This window comes from Marmota marmota, unplaced genomic scaffold, assembly GCF_001458135.2.
Source record: "Marmota marmota marmota unplaced genomic scaffold, marMar, whole genome shotgun sequence".
NCBI classification, from domain to species: domain Eukaryota; kingdom Metazoa; phylum Chordata; class Mammalia; order Rodentia; family Sciuridae; genus Marmota; species Marmota marmota.
This window is the reverse complement of record NW_026000005.1, coordinates 8,682,423-8,709,637: the sequence shown is the minus strand read 5'-3', so window position 1 is coordinate 8,709,637 and position 27,215 is coordinate 8,682,423. Positions and strand designations below refer to the sequence as shown.

The following is a 27,215-nucleotide window of genomic DNA, read 5'->3' as shown; positions in this document are numbered from 1 at the left end:
ACCTAATCCAAAGTACATCTATTCCTACCCCCTTATTGTGAATTAGCATCTGCATATCACAAAAAAACATTTGACTTTGGGGTTTTGAGGATAGGCTTATTTTGCTTCTCATAATATTCTCCAGCTCTACCCATTTACCTGCAAATGCCATAGTTTCATTCTTCTTTAAGGTTGAGTAATATTCCATTGTGTATATATACCACATTTTCTTTATTTATGCATCCATTTTCTTTATCCATTGAAGGGCATCTTTGTTAGTTCCATAATTTGGCTATTAAAGTTTTTATTCAGAATATATTTAGATTTACAGTCTCCTTTTTCATTTATATAGATCTTCATTTCCAATACTGCTATTTTATTTCTTTAAATATTCTCTCTTCTTTCAGGAATCTAGTTACATATAAACTAATTAAAATGCTTTAAGTTACCTCATGGTTCACAAAAGCTCTGTTCATGACTTTCAGTCTGTGTCTTTTTGCATTTTAATTTGCACAGTCTCTATTTTTTCAAGTTCACTAGTCCTTTCTTCTTCCATGCTTACTTGTTTTGTAGACACCATCTAATGCATTTTTCATCTCACATATTATTGTTTCCATCTCTAGAAATTTGATTTGGTCTCTACATTCTAAACTTCTACTTAATGCACTCAGTATTTTCTTTAGCTTCTTGAACATGTGGAATACAGTTAACATTGCAGTTTTCATCCTTCTCTATTAACTCTAGTTTCTATGTTATTTCTATGCATTTTGACTCTTCTCATTGTGGAGTATATCTTAGTGTACTTTATATAGATAGCAATTTGAATGTAGATAACTGATACTGTGAATTTTACCTTATTGGGTACTATATATTATGTATTTTTATAATATACTTGAGCTCTGTTTCTGGGTTTTACTAAAATTGTTGGAAAACAGTTTAGTATTTTGCTCTCTTGTTTTTAATCTTTGTTATGCAGGAATAAAGCAATGTTTATTCTGTGGTTAATTTTTTTCTACTACTGAGGCAAACAACCTTCTGAACTCTCAACTTGATGCTTCAATAATTGTGTTTTTTTGCAACTTGTGAACAAGAACTTTTTCCAGTTATATGTGTGCTCCCCATGTTGTCCCCACAAGGATGAAGTGATTCGTCATCCAGACTTGAATGATTCTCTGTCATGAATGCTCTAATGAGTATGTGGCTGAATGCTTGAGGCCTCCCTGAAGATCTCATGCCGTAGTTGCTGTGGACTCCTTAGACTTTGTGTCCTAAACTCAAGGAGACCACTGGGTTCGCTCAGAGTTTGAGCCCCCTGAAATTTAGTGTGAAACCTCTCCTCAGGCCTTACACCAGAGATAAAGGAACATAGGGATAAACTTGGTCCCTCCCCTCTGTTGGATCTGTTCACTCCACTGACCAATATTATTTTATATATTTTGCTTTTGTTTTCCTTTTTGTTTTCAGATGGCAGGATGAGTCTAGTTCATGTTCATCCATTTGGGATGGAAGTAGTAGGACTATTTTTTTTAGTTGTATTTTAATGATACCTTTAATCAACAACAAGAAAGGAATAAAATGAAATGAAACATTTTAAGAGCACAGGTATTATGATATATGTGTTTGCCTGTATAAAAAAAACAATATTTATTGCCTGCTATATCACAAGAACTACTTCAAGTGACTATATATATCGTGTGCTTATATAAGGAAACAAATTTTCTGTTTCTATGAAACGGTTATTTCATCTGAAATAACTAGTTTATTTACTCATTGTGTTTTTATGATAATAGTTACTAGGTTTTTTGTCCTTGCTGTTGTTTTGTTTTTTGTACCCAGGGATACTTAACCAGTGAGCCATATCACCAACACTTTTTATTTTTTATTTTGTGATAGGGTCTCACTGAGTTGCTTAGGGCCTTGCTAAATTGCTGAGGCTGGCTCTGAACTTGCAATCCTCCTGCCTCACCCTCCTGAGCTGCTGGGATTACAAGTGCATGCCACGATGACTGGCTTGATAATTGCTATTTGGAGAGCTATTTTATTTGATTTTTTTCCTGTTTTAGATGACAAATGAGTTCTACATGCTTAAAATCAATCAAGCTGTCACTTCTTCAATAGGTACCCAAACTACGTGTGCTCAATGTTAATTCCTTGGAGCCTAAAAGTTTTATCAGGAACTGCAGATTGCTGTTTCTGATAGTTTCCTGTCACCATTTCTCCTAATTATTACCTCTCCCCTGCTTCTCAGCTATTTCTATCTATAGAAATCTAGGGAGAGTAAATACAAATTAAAAGGTTCTTTTCTTTAAAAAGAGCTACAGTTTTGGCTTATTACTCAAAAGGAGTACAGTTTTGGCTTGTTATTATAAATAACAATTGATACAAGTAAAATAAACCTGAATAACAAAATTATTTGCATAATTTGTATTAATGTTGGAACTTGGTTATGTTAGTTATGTAAGAATGTGTACCTTATTCAATTTCTTATGTATCTCACTTAAGTTTTGTATTTTTTTTAATTTTACATTTGTTCTAATTATTTATACATGAAAGCAGAATGCATTTTAATTCATCATAATTACAAATGCAGTGTAACATTTCAATTCTCTGGTTGTACATGGTATAGAGATGCACAATTTGTGCAGTCGTACACATACCTAGGGTAATAATGTCCATCTCATTCTACCCATTCCTCATTACCCCTCTTACCCTCCCTTTAACCAATTCACCCCCCACCCCCAATCATAGATTAACATCCACTAATCAGAGACAAGATTTGGCCTTTAGTTTTCTGGGATTGGCTTTCTTTGCTTAGCATCATATTCTCCAACTCCATCCATTTACCTGCAAATGCCATAATCTTATTCTCTTCTAATGCTGAGTAATTATTTCATTGTGTTATGTTTATATACCACAGTTTCTTTATTCATTCTTCTATTGATGGGCATCTAACTTGGTTCCACAGTTTAGCTATTGTGAATTTAGCTGCTATAAACATTGGTGTGGCTGCATCACTGTAGTATGCTTATTTTAAGTCATTTGGGTGTAGACCACTATCTCTCACCATGCACAAAATTCAACTCAAAGTGGATCAAGGACCTAAGAATTAGACCAGAGACCCTGCACCTAAGAGAAGAAAAAGTAGGCCCAAAGTTCTGTAGTTTTAATCTTATTGAGCAAGTCTATTTAACTGATAAGAAAGAAAACAGGTACATAACAAAGATGGCAACCTTGTTGTGGAACTAAGCTGGATTATAATTTTTTTAAGATAATCTTAGAAGTATTCAGGCCTTCCTATCAGTGCTGTTAATTTTATTCTAGTTTCAGACTTCCCAGAATTAACTTATTTTTATATGTGTTTTATTAAGGAATTGTTAAAGAACACACCAACTGAGGAAAGACATTTAATCATAGGTTGTTTAGATTAGTCTCAAAGTCACATAGCAAGGGAGATATGTTTTTATATGTGGTCAACTCTGAGTGAAACTATTTTTCAAACCTTTTTAAGTTTGCAATCATTAGTTAGCTATCTCAAAAAAGTGAAAATATTACTGAGGCACCAATATTTTCTGTATCACACTTATGTTCCTGCCACCAATTACGTGCATTGTATTTTTTTATCTACTTATTTCGAGGATAGAGAGATACAAGTGACTTCTTATCCTTCCTAATAGGTTCTGAAAACCTCACCTGTAAAGGACAGCAGTGAGTGGTGGTCCATGGGAGGTCTTCAAGAACGTTTGTGAAAAAAATATATGTGCATGTATTTATTTGTACTTTAAAAGGGAGTTCACAGCTTTCTTAAAATCCCCTGGGAGTTTGTACACCTGCATTAAACATGTATCTGAAATGTGTGTCAATGTCTCTACAAAAGAGTATATATAGTTATATTCAATGAAAGTGTCAAACAATAATATACTGAAGAAGGCAAGATAAACATTTCAAAGGTAGATAAAACTGACACGAGTTCAGGTAGGTGTGGGATAAGATACCCTAGAGATAAGAAATCTTCAAGAAGAGAAGAGACTATGCTTTTGAAAGCCAAGGAAAAATATTATATCATTTTAAAATCTCTGTCAGTTTTGATTTCATTTTAATAAACAGATTCCATTTTTAATATCTGCAAAGCTGAACATTAATTATATGATTTTTTGGGGGGGGTATGGGTTCCAGGGATTGAACTCAGAGGCACTCAACCACGGAGCCACATCCCCAGCCCTATTTTGTATTTTATTTAGAGACAGGGTCTCACTGAGTTGCTTAGTGCCTCCCTCTTGCTGAGGCAGGCTTTGAAATAGGGATTCTCCTGCTTCAGCCTCCTGAGCCCTGGGATTACAGGTGTATGCTACTACGCCCAGCTAATTATATGCTTTAATAATATTTTAGTATATTAAATACATTAGATCCTTTGCAGGATAAAAAAACTTTACAATGTGATAAATTTTTATTCACTTATAAATTACTTATTAGAATTTGAGGTAGTTTATAAAAAATCAAATCTCTGGTCTACAACCCTAGAAAATTACAATCAAAGAAGTTAAGCAGGGTATTTAACAAGAAATTTCATCTGATTATATGGTTATATGCTAGGTAGGATTTGAATAGCAAAAAAAAAGAAATTCTAATTTTAAACTCTAACCTTTATAAAAACGTAAAACAAAGAACATTCAGAATTAGGAATGTAGAGAAAAACAAAACTATTGAATCTTGTGAATTAAAAAGAAAGTAGTACCGATTGCTTATCATTCTCAGGGCAGCTAATGATTCTGGTTCTTATTCTTTCATGAGTCTGACATTTTACTGTCTGAATGGAAGTGGCTGAAGATCAACTTATTAACAGCTCTCGGAAGAGCATGACTCAGCTGGCTAGAGCTCCCTGTTCCTTTAGAGGGATGATTCAGAGAAGTTGACCTCAGGATGTCATCTGAACAAATGGGTGTAGTCACTACTAGCTGTAGTTCCAATCTTGAACCATACTCAGACAGATCCCTCCCAAATACTTTCCTTTAGAGGACAATTAGAATTCTGTTTTTTTTTTTTCTTTCTACATTGACCTTGATTTTTATTATGAGAAATGCTCTCATAGGATTGAAAAACTGGATTACTATTGGTTTGCTATGTATAGTATTCTTAAGGATAAAAACTGTAGTTAATATTTGAAGACATAACAATTTTCTAGTAAATTACCTGATTTACCATTTATCTATAACCAAATGTTCTACAGACATAGCCTCATATATATTGAGTATACATTTTTCTCCTTTTTCCCTAACAGACATAATACAGTAATATTTTGTAGAAAATTTCTATATATGAGCTTTTTTGTTTGTTTCTTTGTTTTGTTTTGTGTTTAAGTCCAGCAACTTCATATGTATTCTCTATAACTCCAGGAATACGAGCTAATGTTTTGTTTTCCATTTCTCACACCACAAGCTGAGATAATAAGAAGTAGAAAGTGGAGAAGTCTCCAATGTATCTGTCTAAGCAGAAACAAAAACGGGGATGAAAACAGACTTTACAGGAAAATGAAAAACTTGGCCTGGCTTTAGCTATTGATCCTTGTAATAAAAAAGGTAATATCAACCTGACTTAAGCCATAACTCAAAGGTCTAATGTGAACACTCACATAAAAGTCCACACTATCTTTCTATGTCTTTACAAATATGTATACCTCTTAAAAATAGATGTTAACTCTATGTGAATTAGTAGATTAATTTAAATTAACATATTAATTAACTAAGAGATAGATAATTTGATCCTGATATGTCCTATGCCTATCTTACTGAACAATAAGATAACTAAAAGAGCTAATCAAAAGGCAGGAAAGATAGCCATAGGCAGTCAAAGGTCTCTTTTCATTCTTAGCATGTATAGCAGAAAAGCACATTTAATATATTTAATTCTTTTCTTCCTCCCTTTAAACCAAAATTTATTTTATACATTTGAACATTTCTAATTTCCTTCAATTTGAAGCTACCAGAGTTAGTAGTCAAACAGAACTGTATTTTTCACAAATCTTCATTTGGTTTATTTGTTTACTTTCTCAATGAATACAACAAAGCAGCATAGTACAAAGAACTCTGAATTGAAACATATTGAGTTAATTTCAAAATTAGAGTTATCATGATGAATAAAGATGAATTAATTTTTAAAAAGGAATACTACCTTCTTTAAAAATGAGTCTTATGCATTTAAATATAATATCCAGGCAAAATAATTCCACATTTTTTTTTTCCATTAGAGTCGTAGTACTTATGGACAACTCAGGTATAATAAAATAGTATTCATTACCATAAAGAAAGTTTAGCTTTATTTCCTTTATCACGTGTTTTTATTTTATTTCATGTTCATTGTGTTTTAGTAGTAAACAATGGATAGTATGTCACATTCTCTTCAGACCTCAGTCACAAATTTTAAAAAACATGTTTACAAGTTTACATTTCTTCAGTTCTTCTCATTCTCTTTACACCTGACACACCCACAACACACCTACCTCCTTTACTACTTCTATTTTCCTTCTCCACATGCAGGGCTATCACTCATCTCTTTTAAACTGGCCAAAAGAATCAATGTTCCCTACTACTATATAGGAAAATTTATTTTTTCTTCATCAAAAATATGCATCCCCAAAATAAGAAAAATGAATGTTGTAATCGATAAGTTTTGTGACTTAGATATTTACTAGTAGAACATTGGCCCCCAAAACAGAAAATTAAAATCCCCTCGTTATGGTTTGACTAAATGCTCATTTCTAGATTGTAGGTAATCTGAAATTCCTTATGAGGAGTCGGGAAGAAAGATGTTTGTGAAGCTTGCAGTTGCCTAACTTTGGAGTTTTGAGTTGAAGCTCTGCCAGTATGCAAATGCAAGACTTTGAAAAGAAAATTAATCTCTGAGTATCAGTTTCCTCATTAAAAATACCAGGATATTTCTGACACTTATCTTTATCTTTTCTTTCAGCTCTAGTAGTATATAACTGCATGACCTGCCTTTGTTTTAGTTTTTGATTAAAAAAAAATTGTTGATTCATGCTGTATGCCATTTTACTATAACATCAAGATATTCACTCTGCCTGATATTGTTGTTTCCTTCAAAGAGATTATGTTTATTTTTAGTCTTATATTATGAATAACAAGAAGTTGTATATTCATACTGAACAACTTTTAACATATTCATTCTTATGAGAAACTTCCTTGCTTTATAAAACCAAACCTGACAACTACTTGTATATCTAAAAGAAAGAGAGGATAAGCTTTTTTTTAATCAGTGAGATGATCATAATTTAAAATATAAACTGTTGTGTTTTCATTCCTAGGAAATTTTACATTAAGCAATTCTCCAGAAAATTATGACTTCTTGTTAAAAAAAAAAAGTCAGATCCAAAAGCAGTTTTCCTACTTGACTAACCAATTTTTTGGTATATGTAAATGATCAATAAAGTCTGCAGTTAGTTTGGGAATTTGTTTTTTTATTTTATTTGTAAATAACACTATGTTTCTAATATTAATTTACTTATCAGTTGCAGATTTTTGCTTCATGTTTCCCATATTTTATCTTTAGTCGAACTTTCAAAAATTAACCTGAAATATTTTTTAAATCAGTATTTGGCAATATTTTAATGTCAAAACAAATTTAAAGACAAGAAAAATGAACTCTGGCCAGGGGTTTGTAGTACTAATTTTCTCATTCCTTCAAGCACCTTCAAATTTAAAAAAAAAAAAAAAAAATATATATATATATATATATTTAGCAAGTTATTTAATAGCTTGTTCTTAAAAGCAAACAAGATAATTGTAAGGTTACATTTGACTGCTGGTAGGAAAAAAATAAAGAAAACTACAGGACACACAGCTTAAATAATGTGGCACTTATTATCCCACTTTATATAACATACAGAACTAGAATGCTTCAAGAGTGGTTAACTCATATAGAATTCAGGTTCTTTCCATCTTCTTCTTTCCATCATTCATAGCAAATCTGTTTTACTTTAGGGCAGCCTTGCTCAATGTTACATGATGGCCACTTCAGTCACAGGCATAACATGAGACAGAACAAGTCAAAAGAGAAACCATGTCCCCTGTAGCCACACTTACATCAAAGATCATTCTCAAAGGGGCCTAATCTAGAACCCTGGAAGATTGCATATTTCTCTTCACATCTCATTGACCACAGATTTACCATGTAGAAATATCTAAACCAACTTCCGAGAAATGGATAATGATTAATGTAGATTAAAGATTTATTCCTTAGGGGGCACAAACTATTCTTGCCTGAGTTGAATTTGGGTGCTTCATAAACCAAAACACAAGATGACCAAGACATTTTAAAAAGTTGAAGAAAACTGTCCAAAATGTATCTACAACTTCACATAACTAATACAGTGCCTTATAAAACTATCTTTTTTTTCTCTATGAAGACCACTTTTCCTCTATGAAGATCGTTTTCATTGATCTGAAAGTACACATTCATTTTTGTGTACAGCTTTCAAAATTTATGTTGCCCTGATGACTTTACCCATGGCTTAAAAATATAATTTTCTCTGCTTAAATAAATGTGAATGCATGTTGCATAGCTTTATAATTATTTATCAGTGTGATTTTACTAGGTTAAAGGATCATACATAATTCTAAACAAAATACATATCCATGTAGGGAAAATTTTCACTCACTGATTAAATTATGAACTATTTAAGTTTTCTCAGATCTTAAAATCCTGTCCATTTTTGTCCTTTTATCATTATCTCTGTTCAACTGTTATAATCCAACAATGAATCATTCAAATGTCTAATATCTATATCTAGAAGGAAGAACTATTGAATTCTGAGAGCAGAGATTACTATCAATTGATGATTTGGGATTCCAACAGTTCAGAAATGATTTAATGAGAAATTATTAATACCCCATATTTTATTTTGTCAAGACAAAAATCAAATGTTCAGATTTTAAAAATCTATTACTTGTTATTTTGAGAAGACAATTTCATTCTTTATTCATACAGAAAAATGAATCTCAGCAAGAAAATCTCCAACTTTCAATCTGTACCTCAAAACTCGCTTGTCGCTCAAGCACACACATATCACATATTGCAAATTTATTTGTATACCCTAACCCTCACCAAGAAAACCTCTCACTTCATGCCTCGTACATTTTTCCAGGTCAAAGTTCAATCTTCTTCACTTGTACTTAGGATTTCATCCTCTATTCATTATATTTTTCGTTTAGCTTTTGTCTCTGCTCTCAAATGGCAGAGCCATAAAACACTGTTCCCTGGGCTGGGGATGTAGTTCAGTGTACAGCACTTGCCTAGTGTGCACAAGGACCCATCTTTCATCCCCAGACAGCAAAAACAACAACAAAGAAAACCATATTCTCCCCAGGAAGTTTTCCTTCAAATACTGGCCCTTGTTTTTCAGCATAGATCTATAACAGTGTCTTAAATGGCTATCTTCACAGCCTTTGATTCCTGTTCCTTCCCCACCTGGGCTGCTACTGCCACATCACTCTAATGCACCTTTTTCAAGGGGATGCATATGGTTTAGCCCTTGTCTTCTAGAGATTTCTATGCTTGGAGATTGTGAATTGTGACTATTCCTGAAAATAATCAAGCCCTGTGTATCTGTGGCACTACATCCTCTCAGGTTTCTTGCAACCTCTCTTGCCATTTCCTGTAAGTTTTCTTCAACCTATTTTCCTCAGACTTGTTCTTCAGAATTCACTTCTAGAATTTTCTTTACTAATCTTCAGAGTCACTTAGTAGACTCACTATGTTACATAATTACTATTTATAAAAGCATTTGGAAAACTGTCTGCCTCCATATCTATGCAAAACTTGTTAAACAAACAAATCTCATCTCTACATAGTCAATCATCATTTATATACTGATCTTCATAGTTTTATATCCAATAGCGACATCTATCCTGACTTCATGTCTACATATTGGGCTCCTTATTTTATGGCTGCACTGGAAGTCTCACAAATACTTTCAACTCAATTTATTTTGAATTCATCGCCTTTCTAAAGCAATGTGTTTTATCTTTCAGGTTCAGTGCCTAGAATCTCTTCAGAAACTGTGCTAGTTCTTGATTCTATTCTCTACCTAAAATGCCTTATCATGTTTCAGAATCTGAAGCATCTTCTGAGCCACATCCCCAGCCCTATTTTGTATTTTATTTAGAGACAGGGTCTCCCTGATTTGCTAAGTGCCTTGCCATTGCTGAGGCTGGCTTTGAACTCTTGATCCTCCTGACTCAGCCTCCCAAGCCGCTGGGATTATAGGCATGTGCCACCATGCCCTGAGAATGCCATTATTTGATCCTGTCCCTGAAATTCCCGCAATTATTCATTAAAAGTTTATTTTTGCTCAAAAAATATTCAATTTATTCTATTCAAAATTTTTTTCCACATACTTCACTCACATTTGTATTTATCAAATTTTCTTTTATGATTTCAAAGATTTTACTTTAGGATCTGTCATCCAGATATGAATCCCTTCAAGTTTATGTTATTAAAAGCAGTATTTCTCTTATACTGCTCATGTAGTTCAACCTCTAATTTTGATGGCAGTATAATATGATTTATTGAAAAGGCTGAGTTTTTTCATTTAATTGTGAAATATTTTAGAGAGAAGGGTCTGCACCAAACACTTTCTGTTTATTGTCAAACTAAACTCAAATAGTTAAGGGTCATAAATGAGGATGCTAGTGAATGGTGCTAGGTGATGTTAAAGATATCAGAATTATCTGAATAAATCTAATGAACAAAGTATGCTTATTTAATTTGAAGATGAACTTGACTTTGTTTTCACTATGCCTCACCCCTCTCCATTGTATATCCTTTATCTCATCACCTGACATGAGATAAATCTCACTTATTCAAATGGGGCAATTTTTTGAAATTTTCTCTCTTCTCTCATCAAACTTTATCTGGAAGCATTTTCTTCTTCTGTAAAAAATCACAGATGTTGGAGTTCTCAGACATGGGTGAAACTTTGCTGAGAAAAAAAAACCCACTTATGTTATTCATTATCTGCTATATGATTTACACATATTATCTTTACTCATTGTGTACACAAGTAGGGTATATTAGGATACAGACAGAAAAACTCAAATCTTGCAGATATTTGAAAGTTTTCCTTAAAAAAAAAAAGTGATCATCATACTTGGTTCTTTTAAATTCCTTTCATTTAATTTTATCATGTTGGCTTGCCTTACATATGAAAAAGTATCACTGTGTTTATTTGCTCTATCTTATTTTCTTTATTCTTAAGTTATATTCAAAGAAAAAAAAAAGAAACATACAAGAGCAAATACAAAACTGTAGTATTGTCAGTCTTCATATTGCACCCTCCTGCTTTGTAAAAATCTTCCTGTAATCTGCTCACATAGTATTCTCCACAATAGTAGCTAGTTTGTTAGTAGTAGTTTGTTGAAAGCCATATGAACGATTGATAAATTTTAAAAGAATAGACATACCAACCATGAGGCAAAAGTAAAAAGAAATAAACACTTTATATGCTCATGAAAAAGTGTATATTGGCATTACATCTCTGAAAGGTAATTTTCAATACATATTAATAATCTTAGCTATAAACCTTAGGCCCAATACTATTCTACTGTGAATTTCCCGCAAAAAGCAATTAAGGAAATGGTGAAAAATTAAAATACAAATATGTTTATTACATTAATGTTTGTAATTGCAAAAATAGAAATCATTTAATTGCCCAGTAATACGAGATTGGCAAAATTAATTTGTAATTATCCAGCAAAAATACTAAGCCATTAAATGAGGTTATGCAGGTCAGTTTGGACAGAGATCAGTGTCATCCTGTTGCAAGAGCAGAGTGCTGTGCTCATTCATGCATGTTCATATAAGTATATTAAACACATACACTTGTTAATACATAAAGATATTCACATGCATAAAAAATCAGGGAAAAGCAATTATTTCTGAATGGACACATTGATAGATCTTCTATATTTTCCTTTATTATGCTTTATATTTTATGGTACTTGGAAAGAAGCATGTATTACTTTTACAATTTAAGAACACTGCTTTAATTTTGAATATATTAAAATAATAGTTACATATATAGCTTAGAAATAAATATAATAAAGCATCTTTGAAATTTAATTTATTTTTTAAAAAGTAGTAAGAAAATCTTTATCCTTTCAATTTTCATCTCTACTTTTGGACTAAGATACATATTTAAGTGTACTAGAATTAGTAATAGGTAAACAGTAACATATTACTAAACTACAAAGAATGCCATTTCAACAATATTAAATAGAATTCTTACTTTAGATTTATATATATAGATATAAATATATATAAATTTATATATATATATATATATATATATATATATATATATATATATATATATATATATACCAGTAAAAAGTTAACTACTTTTTTTTTTCTAAGTGGCATGAAACACAAACAAAATAGACAAGTTCTAGATAACTGCATTGATAAGAATTTTTAATTTCTTCCCATTGCAGAGATTGGAAAAAAATAAAACTTATGATTGACTTCAGATTTATAAGCATAATAGAATCATAGAAATTATATCACAAGGGGAATATACCATAGATTTTTTTTAAAGAGAGAGAGAGAGAGAGATAGAGAGAGAGAGAGAGAGAGAGAGAGAGAGAGAGAATTTAAATATTTATTTATTTTTTTAGTTTTCGGGGGACACACCATCTTTGTATGTGGTGCTGAGGATCGAACCCGGGCCGCACGCATGCCAGGCGAGCGGGCTACCGCTTGAGCCACATCCCCAGCCCCAATTATAGATTTTTAAATGTAAAATGTTCTGAAAATTATATATACTAAAATGGTTGCAAAATACACATAGAAAAAAACCCTATAAATGCATTTATTATGCTGCTATTGGCACATTTTATAATAAATATAAAAAGAAATTCTCCATACTTTAATGTATGTATCATGACACTTTCAAATTGTGACAGCCTCTCTAAAATACTCTCACTATTCAGCCCTCTGTGGGTGTCTGTGCAACTGTTCTCTCTATAGACCAGCAGTTGAGCTGACTCTGTATAGATATTGCCCCTTTGGCAAATCAGCTGTGGCCAGATGTTGGTGTGACTCTTTTATTGTCCATTCAGTACGAATGACAATAATCAGACTTTATGAACGCAGAATATAGGCAGTGAGGGCAGAGGAAAGGAAGAAATATTTACTTGAATAATTATTATCTTCTCTAATAGAGGATTAATTTATAACCAAGATCCATATGTTCTCATTTATTCATACAGTTTAAGATAATTTTAACTTATATATTTTTGAAAATATGTTGCCAGTGACTTTTTACTTTCTGTAGAAAAATTTTTAACTGATCTTTTAATTCATTGATTTTTTTCACAAGTATTCATTAAGTTTATTATGTACCAGAGAAAACAGACACAAATTCTGAATGTAAAAATCATATAGTTGATTAAAAAAAAAAAGACAGAGGGTATACAAATAGTTACATAATGTGATAGGAATACGTGCAGTGATGACTTTTAAAAATTTGTTTTAATTAGTTATACATGATAGGAGAATGTGTTTTGACATATGATACATAAATGGAGTAGAATTTTTCATTCTTCTGGTTGTACATGTCCGGTCATATAGTCATATATGTACATAGGGTAACAATGTCTGTTTCATTCTACTATCCTTCCTACCACCATATCTCCATGCCCCTCTTTCCTACTCCCCTCCCTCAGTCTCCTTGACCTAATTCAAAGAAACTCTATTCTTTCCTAACCCTCATAACCCTTACTGTGAATTAGCATCTGCATATCAGAGAAAACATTCAGCCTTTGGTTTGGGGGGATTGGCTTATGATGCTCAGCATACTACAAGTGCAGTGATTTTTTAAAAGCATAAAAGGTAATAGAATCTAACCATAGAGCAATTTTGTCTCTGGTCTCCAAAGAAGTACTTTAAGGAGACATCATTTGAGCTGAGATGTGACACAGTAGCAGTATTTCCATTTCTTTCATGACAGTCAATGAGGGCATGATCCTGGAAAGTTAGAGGGATATTGTTTGAGACACATTTACAAATGAAAGACCAGGAAGACTCCAGTTCTGAACTGAATTATCTTCCCTGACATTTGTACATTATAACCCTAATTCACAGTGTAACTGTGTTTGGAGATAAGACTTTCAGAAGGTAACCGGGTTAAATGAGATGATAGATTGTGGTCTAAATCCAGTGGAATTAATGGTTTTATTAAAAATGGAAGAGAGAAAAGAGCTTTCTCTTTCCATGAACAAGCAAAGGAGAGGGCATGGGATGACTTATTGAGAAGATGGCAACCATTTGCAATCTAGGAAGAAAACCTTCACAGGAAACCAAATTGGCCAGCACTTTGATATAAGATTTACTAGCCTTTAGAGTATGAGAAAAAAAAAATCAGTTGTTTAAGCCACCCAGTCTGTGATATTTTGTTATAGCAGTCTCAGTAGAACAAGACAGCTTCTGTGTGCTTTCTACACAAGGTCCCTTGTGTCCTTCTGCTGGTTGGTTTGGAGATGATAGCAAAGGAAATCCACCTTCAACAGGGTCTGATTCAGCATTCTTGTGAACCTCTAATCTGGAATATTTTACATAGGTTTGCCTACCTTAAGTATGTGGGGATTTTATTAATTTTTTTTACCAACTTACTTATCAACATAAACTTCTTCCATAATACTGCATGTCCAGAGTTCCAAACACTGTTCCTGCAACATGGGTTGGAATGAGTCCATTGTAAAATTATAACTTTCTTTATCAAGGCTTTGGTGCCTTTTTCCAATTCTTACTTGCCATTTTTATCAAAACAAATCATACTAATTCCGTCAATGTGTAAATATAAACTATACTAATACTTAATTTTTTTCACAGATATAGTTAGTATAGGATAAGAATTAAAGGCTTTTGCTTCAGTGAGATATACCTCCACTGCCATTTTCAAGGTTCTTTTCTTTTTGGAGAATTTATTTTACAATTTTGAACCACACTGTCTCTTTCCTTTATAAAATTAGGATAAGATAAAATTTCCTTAACATAACTACAGGAAACAAAGGAGAAAAACTAAATAATAATAAAACTAATGGAAACTGCCATTTGCATTACAATTATTATAAATATATTGACTAACTGTAATTTACCTACCAAATGGTATGAAAGGCATCTGGAGAGAAAACCCAAATAAGGCATTAATATACAATATGAAAATTGATCCCAGAAAATTCAAGAGTATATAATTATGTGCTTAAAAGTGATCTCAAATAAAATAGAATTTGCTCTTTACAACTGTTGCTTTCAGCCAAGATTATTCTAATGTGTGTATAAATGGTTTCTATTTCTTCTAAGTTTGTGGGAGAAAAAATATGATACTTCACAGATTTTCAAGTTCCTTGTTTAGACATTCCTTTGCAGAGTCATGTTCTAGTTTATTCGTTCAGTCTTGGACTACTAGGTGAACTTCTGTACCCTATTCCCAGGTGCAAGAGGTAAATTCCATGTTTTCTTAGTTTTATGACCTACATGCTTCACTAATGTTAAGATTTGGGCTCAAACTCAATTCTCTATATACATGTAGACGAAAAGTTTGTGTAGAACTACTTTTACAGTAAAAAATATAATCACTATGGAGTATAGAGATTAAGTTAAGAAACTCACTAAATTTAAGCTTATATTAATAATCTCAATAAAAACTTCTATCACTTAATCAATTGTACTTTTAAGATTAGTGATAAGAGAAACTGATTTTTATTCTGTATTTCCCTTGGTGATATTGCCTAACTATCTGTTTTAAGCCACAATTAAAGTAATATTTCAAGAGAAAAAAGTATTGAGTGATATAAGTAATATATTTGCTAACTATATTTTCCTAAATTGGACTTTGGCCTCTACTCCATAAATCTTATTTTTTTTTTAATTAATTAAGGATGCTCTGGGTTGATGTAATCCAGGATCTTGTTCTGCCTCTAGAGTTTGCCACTTAAACATTATAAAAAAATAGAGTGTGTACCTCTCAAATAAATTCAATATCCCTGCCCATTTGGTTACACTGTTTTATTGTCATGACGCAGTAGCCTAGCAGATAAGAATCCACTCTGAAAAACACAGTAAATCCTTATAAAAAAAATGTATAATGTTTTGTGATGATATATTTTTATACTCCCAGTATCATTTTTAAAATAAATGTGACATTTATACCATATTTCCAGAACTACAATTTTATCTTAATTTTATCAATTAAAATTAAATTTACAATCTTATCTTAATTTATCTTGGATAAATAAGCTTGATGCCAAAATAATGCTTATGGTGCTGACTCTAGGCCCAAGGAATGTGGGATCCAGGGGGAACGCTGACAGAGATAAATAGGCTCTGTGCTGACTTGTTAGACTGGTATGTGGTAAATGTGCAGTTACAGTCTCAGACCTCTCCTGGGAAACTACACAAACATTTGCATTCCCACAATGTATTTTTTTTAAAGAATATACTCTTTTCCTGAGAAAAATCTGGCTCTCAGATCTCTTCTTGAGATTGTGCATGTTCTCCATTCAGGATCATGACTTATAAGTCTACTAAGAAATATTTTTAACAAAAAAATCAATTTTCAGACTCCTTATTGTGCATATTTTTGAATTTTCAGTTAAAAATACTATTTCTACAAAGTATTTTCAAAACCATTAAAAGAGAGTAAGAAATTATGAGAATTACCACTTACTTTGCTATCTTTCTCTCCATACCACAGTCATTTTCTTCATTCATTTTCCTTGATATTCATGTACCACAAACTCACCCAAAATGAAAAATGAATACAGGGAAAAAAAGGTACAGAGGTTAACAGTAAAGACAGACTGCTGAGTTTTCCTGGGCAGAAGCATAGCCCCCTGGAGACCTGCCAAATTGAGTAGATGGAAGTAATAAACACAACCAGGATCATAGTATAGAATTGCTGAGGAGAAAATGGAAGGATTCTTCATGTTATGTTTTTCATCATTGTTGATTTGTTTTTAGTTTTTTTTTCCTTTTCTTTTTCTGTCTTTTATTGGTAGACCACGACAAAACAGCCAACAATAAAATTTCTTTCTTTTAGACATAAGCAAAGTACTTATTGAACACTGAGATTAATCATAAAATTTTATGTTTAAAAGTATATAATAAATAAAGATAATCTGAAACAGAAAATTTAAAGTATATTAGTACATGTTTATAATACATATGTGATTTTTCTAAATAAATTCAAAGATGACAAAATAACATATGTATCCCAGAAATAATGATAAATCTAAATCTATAACTGCTTATCAGTTGTGTTGTGCCTTTCCCAAAATAATGGACCATAAATATAATGGTTAGATTAATTCCAACATACCATAATATCAATATACTGCTGGTATTTTTCAGTCTATATGACTTTCTTGCTCTTTGGACCATCCCATAAATTCTCATTCACATAAATATCCATTGCCATTCCCTTTGAGTTTTTCTCTTCTAGGCACTAAAGCAAAATTCCAAAATATTTTCATTCCAATGGATTTGAACCCTTAGAAGAACATTCATTTTACATTGGGATGTATATTGATTCACCTTATTCCTTTATAGTCTGCCAATTCTTGATTCCCATACCTAACCAATTTAAAAGGAAAATAAATCTCAATTTGGCTGTAAATTCTTTCTAAATCAGTGTTATTTTTCATATTTTTTAGTCCTTCTAAGAGTTTGAGGTGATATTCTCATCGTTAAATTAACTATGATCTTCTGCATTTACAGTGTACCCAAAATGGTATCAAGAACTACATGGGAGCTGGAGATGTAGCCTAGTCGTAAAGCAGGTGTTTAGCATGCATGAGGTTCTGAGTTTAATTTTCAGCACAAAACAAACAAATAAAACACAAGGAAATAAGAATTACTTATAAAATTATGCTAGCATTTATTAAATTGTTGCTAATATTTATTGAGTTAGTTATCTTTCTAATTCATTTTCCTTTAATGCTTACAAAACACTGTGAGGTAGAATCTCATAAATATTCATTTTATAGATGAATAAATAGTGACAGAGAGAGAGAGAAACATACTTCATCAAATTTATATAACTAATAAGTCACAGAACTGATCATTTGAAGTTCTATGTGGTTAGCTTGTATTAGTTTGTTAGAGCTGCAAGACAGGTACCACATACAGATAAAACAACCAACAGAATTTATTTCCTAAATTATGGAAGTTAGAAGTTGAGATCAAGGGATCAGTAAGGTTGATTTCTCCTGAGCCCTCTCGATTTATAGATGATCCTTTCCTCTGTTTGTGCATCTGTTTCCACCTTCAGTCACTTGAAGTATTCATAATTAGCTATCTGAAGTTATTTCTTCCAAATATAGCCACTTTCTAAGGTCCTGGAGATTAGGACTTTAATATAAATTTGGAGTGTAACACAATTCTGCCTGTACTCCAGACCACTCCTCTAAATCAATAGACAAACATAAAAAGGGAAAGAAAACAAAGAGGGAGAGAAAAGGGAGGAAGAAGATAGAAAAGGAGAAAGAAAGAGGCTACTTGGAACACAGCTTGGGAGATTACTTGGACTGAGGCAATGGCACTTGATTTCCACATGGGTGATAGCCATCTCCAGTGCAGTGATGTACCAGCAAACCACAATTACCCTGTAGGCAACTGAAGGAAAAGTTGAGCCAATTTCTGTGAAGGTAGCCTTGTATGGGAAACTGAGCATGAACTCTGAAGTCATAGAGATGTGGGTTCAAACATTAATCTCTAGTCCTATTTAGTGAATTTACACTCTGTTTCTGAGTGTCAGTTTTCTAAGATGTGTATCCTGTTTCTTTTAGGATAGGAGTATATTTTGGTATGAGTTGCCTTCCCATAAAAGAGTTCATATGAACAAGTGAAAAATATCAAAGTCTTCCTTTTTCCTTTCCATTTTCAGCTCCTTGCTTAGTTTTATTAAAGGCCTTTTTTTTTCTTTCTCATTAAGCAAATTCAGAGCATAAATTCTGATGAAGCAAATAATGCATTTATTTTGACCGACTGCCTCTCTTCTAAGCATACCTTTCCTTAGTAATCTCTCCACATACTTACCATATCTCTATTGCTTGAATTTCAACAATCATTATTTTCCTTATTTGACTTGAAAAAAAATGTATCACTCAAGTAAACTTTTACACATATATTAAGTGTACTACATTTGGGTACTGTTTTCTTTCAAAATTACGTTCACAAATATTTAAATTTTTAATTTAAATATTTCATACATTGAGAAAATTGGAATAGATACAAACATAAAAGAATAAAATTGAAAAAAATTATTGATAGCTTTATTCCCTTACTTGTTTCTTATTTCCTTACTTTTTGGTAAAACTGACAGGAATAATAAAGCTACATGCATATAAGAATAGAAAACATTTTAGTGGTGGAAGCTAAAAACGTAAGCAAATATATGAGTAGTGGTAATTTTATTTAAAAAATAAAGCAAGAGTTGAACTCTGTGGCATACATTTTTAATACCAGTAACTGGGGAGGCTGAGGGAGGAGCATCTCAAGTGTTAGGCCAGCCTGGACAACTTAGTGATGCTCTGTCTCAAAATAAAAATAGCTGAAGATGTTGCTCTGTGGTAAAGTGCTCCAGATTCGATCCCTAGTACCAAGAATAGAAGGAAGGTAGGAAGGAAGGAAGGAAGGAAGGAAGGAAGGAAGGAAGGAAGGAAGGAGGGAAGGAAGGAAGGAGGGAGGGAGGGAGGGAAGGAAGGAAGGGAGAGAGGGAAGAGGGAAAGAAAGAAATAAAGAAAGACATTATTGATAAGAATGCACCATGGTGCAGCTTTGGAAAAGAGTCTGACAGTTCATCAGATTGTTAAATGTAGATTTATAGTGTGCAATGATTTGTATGTGGCTTGTCTCCAAAGACTTCATGTGTTGAGAGCTTGGTCCCTAGGGTAATGGTTGGGATAGATTATATGGAACCTCTAAGAGGTCATCCAGTAGAAGGTCCCTGGTAATTAGAAGAACCGGGTGAAATAGATTAAGATAGCTCTCATGGGATCCTGAGCTTTTGTGAGAGCAAGTTGTTGTGACTAAGACCAACTCCTGAAATACCCTCTGGCTTTATTTGGCAACATAGTCTTTCACTGCTGCATGAGCTCCTAACAGGATGCAATCAATCACTAGGCCCTCACCAAAGACCAAGTGAATGAGACTGCCTGATCTTGGACTTTCCAAGATCAAATATGTGAGGAAAAAACTAAACAAACAAAAATATTTTCCTTGTAAATTTATTTGCCTTAGTAAACTCATTACAGTAATGAAAAAGGGACACATATACCATTAATCCAACAATTCTACTCTTAATACCCAAGAGAAATATAAACATATGTTCACACCAAAATCTATGCAAGCATCATTCATAATATCCACAAAGTGGTAACAGCACAATTTTCATTAACTGAGGAATGGACAAAAACATTGTGGCATATCAATATAACAATATTTTCAGCAGTAAAAAGAAATGAATATATATATCACAACTTTAGTGAAGCTTGAAAATATAGGCTAAGTGAAAGAAGTCATAAAAAATTTATAATTTTATTTATATGAAATTTTCAGGCAGTTCATAGAGACAGAATGTAGTAGAATGATAGTTTCCTACTGATGTGGAAATATTACATGTGTATGAATGTATATATCTTATATATTTACAAATGTGTGTGTGTATGTGTGTGTGTATATATATATATATGTTTATTTGGCTAGGAATTTATATCTATAATATGTAAGATATAAAGTACTCCTACAACTCACTCATGAAATGACAAAGAATCTAAAAAAAGCAGATTATGAAGATAGTGACAGAGAAACTTGGGATGGTTTTCCTTTTAAATATTGTACTTAAAGATCTTTTGGAAATTTTGGGGAGAAGGGAATATCTGACCAGAGTCCTGAATGAAAGACAGAGTCTGCCATTCCATTATGTTGTAGAAGAGTGTTTCCAGAACAGGAAGTAGCCATTTCAAAATACTAAATCTAGCATGAGTTTGGTTTATTTAAGAATCAGCAGCTCCAATGGAGCCAAAGTTTTGTATCCATAAAGCCAAAGGTAAAAAGAATGATAGGAAATAAACTTCAACAGGTAACTGGGAATGACGTATTATTCAATAAGCTGTCCACCTTTCCCATTGTGAAATGATTCTGCCTCATGATGATGACAATGATGATACAGCAAAACATCTCCAAGCTCCCATTATGTCTCTAATGGCCCTCAGATAGGTCCTCGTGGAAAAGCTATAACTATGTAATGTGTCCAGAAGTAAATGTATCCCTAATATGCACACCAAATAGGACTTATTCAAATGTTCCTTATTGTATAACTAGCACAAACTCAGGATAACCTTGAATTCTCTGTCCTTCATATATTTTATCAGCTTGGTTACTTGATTTAATCAATATTTAACTCAAAAGTCTTTCATACTGTTCCATACTGTGTAGTTTTACCAATAATTCCCTATTCATAGCTTCAATCTGATCCTCTGAATTATGCTGTTATTCCATTTATAGTATTGTTTTCTGGTGTCTCTACATATATCTTGGGTTTTATAAGAGCACATATCATATGGTATGTTTTATGTTTTGTGGTTCTGTAGGAATATCCTTCAGAAAGTTAGAGTATAAATTCCTCAAGAAACCAGGCTTTGCCTGTATTTTCAAACCTCTCCTGGTATCACATGCAACTACTCACTAGCACAGTTATATAATCTAGTCTGGTTCAAGTAACTTCTGAGGCAAATAAAAATTTAAAGGGACTTTACCAAGAAATTCTGAAGTCAATACATCAGAAAGAGGTAATCAGACTAAGCATTAATTATGGTAGTATGATAATTATACTTAATTTTAAAGGTTATGAAAAAATTTCTTATATTTCCTTCAGTTTTTAAAGATACTAAGTCAACTCTCATCTGTTAAACTTTCCTTGTAATAGATCAGTTCTTTGCAGTTGATAAACATAAATAAATTCCTGAAGCATTTTTGACAAATTTTGATAAATCAGGTGTAACAAATGATATTTGACAAAGTTTTTAAAAACTTTTGCACTTATGAGATCTTTAACTGAGAATACTGTTGTTCTGAACAAGACCAGCCACTGATTGATCATCAGTGTTGGGTTCATAAGCAGCATTAAAGCAGCATCCATACTGAGAAACCTAAAATAATACAGATTAGATTATTTAAGAGTTACAAAATTTGGGAAAAAATAATTTAAATTGATAAACCATAGTTTTAAAATGATGCTATAGTTTCCTGGACAGAGCAATATAAACCAAGTGAAAAAAATAAAGTAAAAATTTTATGCATCTGCAGAAAAACGTAAATGTTAAGTCAAGAAACATAAATCAAAATATCAAGGAAAATATTGCAATTGTACTTTCTAACAGATGGACTCTGAGATATAGAACTATTTGTGACATCTAGTAAATGTTTTTCGAAATCAGTGAATTTCCAAGTAGACTAGTGTGATGTGATGCACAACCAGAAAAAATAAATAAATAAAAAGACAAAAATCCCACAAAACCAAGTATACTGAGTGTTGCATCCTGACAGTCACTGAAAACAATATAATATGTGACTCCCCCCATAAAAAATTTGCAAACCTCATATCTGATAAAAGGAATATATCCAAAAGAGTAAAAGAATTCTTGAAATTCAACAATAAGAAGACATACAGTTTACAAATGTAAAAGAGATTTGAACAGACACCTGAACAAAGAAGATATAAGGTGGCAAATAAGCACATGAAAAGATGTTTATCACTATTATCAGGGAATTGGGACTTGAAACAATAATGAAGTAGAAGAAGAAACCTATTAGAATAGCTAAACCTTAAGAAATCAGCAGCCCAAACACTGGCAATGACGTAAGTAACAAAGTCCTCTTATTGCAGATGAAAATACAAAATGGCTTTGCTATTTTGAAAGGCAGTTCATCAATTTCTTATAAAGGTAAGCATAGTTTTAACATATGATCTAACAATCACTCTCCTAGATATTGGTCTGACTGATTTGAAAACTTATGTCCACACATAAACACTAAACACGTATTTATAGAAGTTTTAGTCATAATTAAGAAAAACTGTGAATCCAAGATGGCCATCTATATATAAGTAAGCAAACTGTGGTAAAATAACACAATGGAATATTACTTAGTAGTATAAAAATAATAAAGAGCTGTAAAGGTATAGAAAGATATCGAAAATCCTCAAATGCATATCACTGATACTAGAACACCATCTGAATAGACTTCATACTATGTGATTACAATTCTTTGACATTCTGAAAAAGGCAAAACTATAGATAAAATAAAAAGATCACCAGAGATTAGAGAAAAGGATGTGTGAATGGGGAAGTCAAGGAATTTTATATAGTCAGCTATTCTATGATACTACATAGATGAATCAATGACATTGTGCATTCCTGGATCAGGACAACCAGGAAGAATACACACTGTGACAAGAAAATCATACTGTATTACAAATGTATGAAACTACCTTACTGAAGTAGTTATAGGGGTTAGTGTAGCTCAAATAATTTAGAAATGAGTGGAATATGCAAATGTAAAGGGAAAAGGAACTTCACATAAACACTGCACTGCTATTAACAAAATTTTTTCTTATGAAGATATGGATTAATAATTCTAATACTGGCATACATATGTATGAGAAATGAACAATTAAGTGGCTGAGTTGATAGTGATAGTCTGTTTTCTCACTGTTGGAGTAGGAATTTATAGATTAATCAAAAAGGTAGGTTAGAATGATTTATGTGGTTATAGAATAGAGTTAGAGATATACATAAGAAGTCATGCTTTGCTTAATATAGATGAATATGTTTCCATGTAGATTTATTTATATAATTTGTTGTGTTTTGAAATAATATTATTGAGATCTAAGTGATGTATAAATAATTGCCCATATTTAATATAAATATTTTGGTGAGTGTGTTAGTTTCTCATTGCTGTGACAAAATACCTGAGCAAAAAGACTAAACTGGGGAAAATTTTATTTTAGCTCACAGTTTCAGGGTTTCAGTCCATGGTTGACCAGCTCCACTGTTTTGGGACTGAGATGAGGCAGAACATTATGGAAGAAGGATGTGGCAGTGGAAAGCTGCTCACCTCATGGCTGCCAGGAAACAGAGAAAGAGAAAAGGGTTCAGGATAAGGTATCACCCCTAAGGGTACTCCCAAGGACCAACCCCAAGGACCCACCCCTTCCAAATAAGTTCCATGTCCTACACTTCATACCAACTCCTTATAGTTCATTTAGCTATGAATCCCTCAATAGATTAAGCCATTGATGAGGTGAGAACCCTCATGATCCAATTACTTGCCAAATCCCCACCTTTGAATATTGCTGCATTGAGGACCAGACTTCAACACTTGAATCTTTATGAGACATTTTATATACAAACCATAACAATGAGTTTGAATACATGGAAAAACCCAAAATAACCATTCACCCCAATCAAGGTAATAGACATCCAACACCTCTCAAAGGTGTGTGTGTGTGTGTGTGTGTGTGTCCCCTAGTTTCTGTTCTGTTTATTGTAAGAATAATTAATTTGATATATAACCTTACATTTTGAAATATTAAACACTGTTGTTTATAGTGATCACTTGTACAGCAGATCTCTAGAATTTATTCCTCTTGCCTAACTGTAATTTTGTAGCCATTGAAAAACTTCTATTTTTTCCCCAAACTGCAGACTCTGGAACCACTATTGTACTCTGTACTTCTATGAATTTGGTTATTATAGAAAGTAAGTGAAACTGAAGAATTTATGGAAAAAAATTAAAGAAAAATCTTCTTGACCTTGATCCTGACAATGGTTTCTTAGATGTAAGATTAAAAAGCATGTGCTACAAAAGCAAAAATAGAGAAGAGAAACTACTTACACCAAAATTTTTTACAAAAGAAGCAATCCATAATCAATAGAATGAGAAGACAAGCTATTAGAGGGGGGAACATATATTCTTTCTTTCCTTTTTGTTACTTTTTAAATGGCTTTTTTGAGATATAATTCATGTAAAACATATAATTCACCCATTTAAAGAGTTCAATTTAATGGTTTTAGCAGTATAATTACAGGGTTTGGGAACATTATCCAATCTCTCAATGTGAAATACCATCCAAGTTGAGAACATTTTTTAAACCCACGAAAAGAAACTAGATGAAATAACATTCCCTCTACTTCTCTCACCCAATACCATCATCCCTCAGCAATAAATAAACAAGATTTGCTTATCATTGACACCTCATAAATTACTAGTTTTTTTCAGTTACATAATATTCACTGGATTCATCCATGTTGTAGTATCATCAGGACATAACTCCTTAGTATTTCATGGTATGGATATAGCCTATTTTACTTATTAATTATCAGCAGGATATTTGGATTGATTTCATTTTTTGGCTAATGAATATTATTGTCCTGAACTTTTGTGTGCATGTTTTTATGTGGACACATAATATCATTTCACTACTTAAAAGTGGAATCTTTTCCAATGCTTGTTATGTGATTTTTTGATCACAGACATTGTAGTGTGTGTGAAGTGGGTTCTCATAATTTTGATTTTGACTCCCCTACTAATTATGTCAAACATCTTTATATATTTTTATAGTTTATTTGAATATCTTCTATAAGGAAATGTCTGTTCATACCATTTCCCCATTTTTAAAATTGGGCTACGTATCTTTAAATACCATTGAGTTGTAATAAGATTTCCACATATATAATAATATCTGTATATATGTGAGGGATTAGTTCCAGGACCTCTTAGGATACCAAAATCTATAAATGCTCAAATCCCTCATATAAAATGGCATAGTGTTTGCATATAATCTCTATATCTCCTTCCATGTACTTTAAATAAGCTCTATATTATTTATAGCATCTAACATGATATAAATGCTATGTAATCAGTTCTTATACAGATTCCTTAGGAAATAACAACAAGAAATAAAAGTCTGTAAATGTTATTATTATAGAGAGATTTTTCTCAAGTATTTTCTATTCACTGTTAATTTTTGATTGAAACATTTGACTATATTTTCATCATATATTGTAGATCAGATATATCATTTTCAATTATCTTTGCTTTTCTTCAGCCTCTGTTTTTTTCTTTCTAGAGAAATTATTTTGTAGGAAATGTTTCTAAACTTGATTGAATCCAATTGTTTTTTTTTCTTTGCTATTTTGCTTTTGGTGTCATGTTTAAAAGACTTAGCCTAACACAAGATCACAAAGATTGTTTTCTATGTTTTTGAAACATATTACAAGTTTTATTCTTGAATTTAGGTCATTGATCTATTTTGAGTTAATTTTGTATATAGTAATGGGAGGGGTCTGATCTCATCCTTTTACATGAGCCTATTCAAGTATCTCAGCATCATCTGTGGCAAAGATTATTTTTCCCCCTGCCCTGGAATAGTCTTGACCCCCTCCTTGTCAAAGTTCAGATGACCATAAGCATATGGTTTTTTTTATTGACTCTCAATTCTTTTCCATTAATGTAAATGTGCATCCTATATCATTGTCATACTGTCTTAATGACTGTAGCTTTTAGTTAAGTTCTGAAATCAAGGTGAGTCTTTCATTTGTTTGGAAGACTATCTTGATTATCCTTGATCTCTTGAATTTCCACATGAATTTTAAGATTATCATGTCAATTTCTTTAAAAGCAAAACAAAAACTGCTGGGGATTTAAAAGGGATTTCACTAACTGCGGATCAAATTGGGGCATTCTGCCATCTTAATGTTAAATCTTCTTATCCATGAACAAGGGATATATTTCTGTTCATTTAGGTCTGTATGTGCATTTTTACTAGACTGAACCCACATCCCTTCATAACTCAGACATGTATAGGTCTTCTTTTACATTTAACTCTGCTATCTATAAAAACAGAAATAAATGGACAAGGCACAGTGGTGCATACCTGTAAACCCAGGGGCTCTGGAGAGTGGAGCAGAAGGATAATGAGTTCAAAGTCAGCCTTAGCAACTTAGTGAGGCCCTAAGTAACTTAGCAAGACCCTGTCTCTAAATAAAATGTAAAAAAAAAAAAAGAAAAGGCTGAGGATGTGGCTCTGCATTTGAGTGTCCCTGGGCCAAATCGCCAATTACAAAAAAAAAAAAAAAAAAAAAAAAAAAAAAAAAAAAAAAAAAAAA

General features: G+C 32.3%; 1 protein-coding gene across 3 annotated transcripts in view; it reads left to right on the top strand.

Annotated features, from left to right (window-relative positions):
• The window catches only part of Tfpi (tissue factor pathway inhibitor), a 73,586-nt gene that overhangs the window by 5,674 nt on the left and 40,697 nt on the right, over window positions 1-27,215 (top strand). For 2 of the 3 annotated variants that reach the window (XM_015481137.2, XM_048808140.1), the window contains exon 2: window positions 24,753-24,806. The exons of the other annotated variant lie outside the window; for it this stretch is intronic. In XM_015481137.2, coding sequence (XP_015336623.1) covers window positions 24,785-24,806 — 22 coding nt within the window. In that variant the 5' untranslated portion in view covers window positions 24,753-24,784. The remainder of the gene's footprint in view (window positions 1-24,752; window positions 24,807-27,215) is intronic. 3 annotated transcript variants of the gene reach the window in all.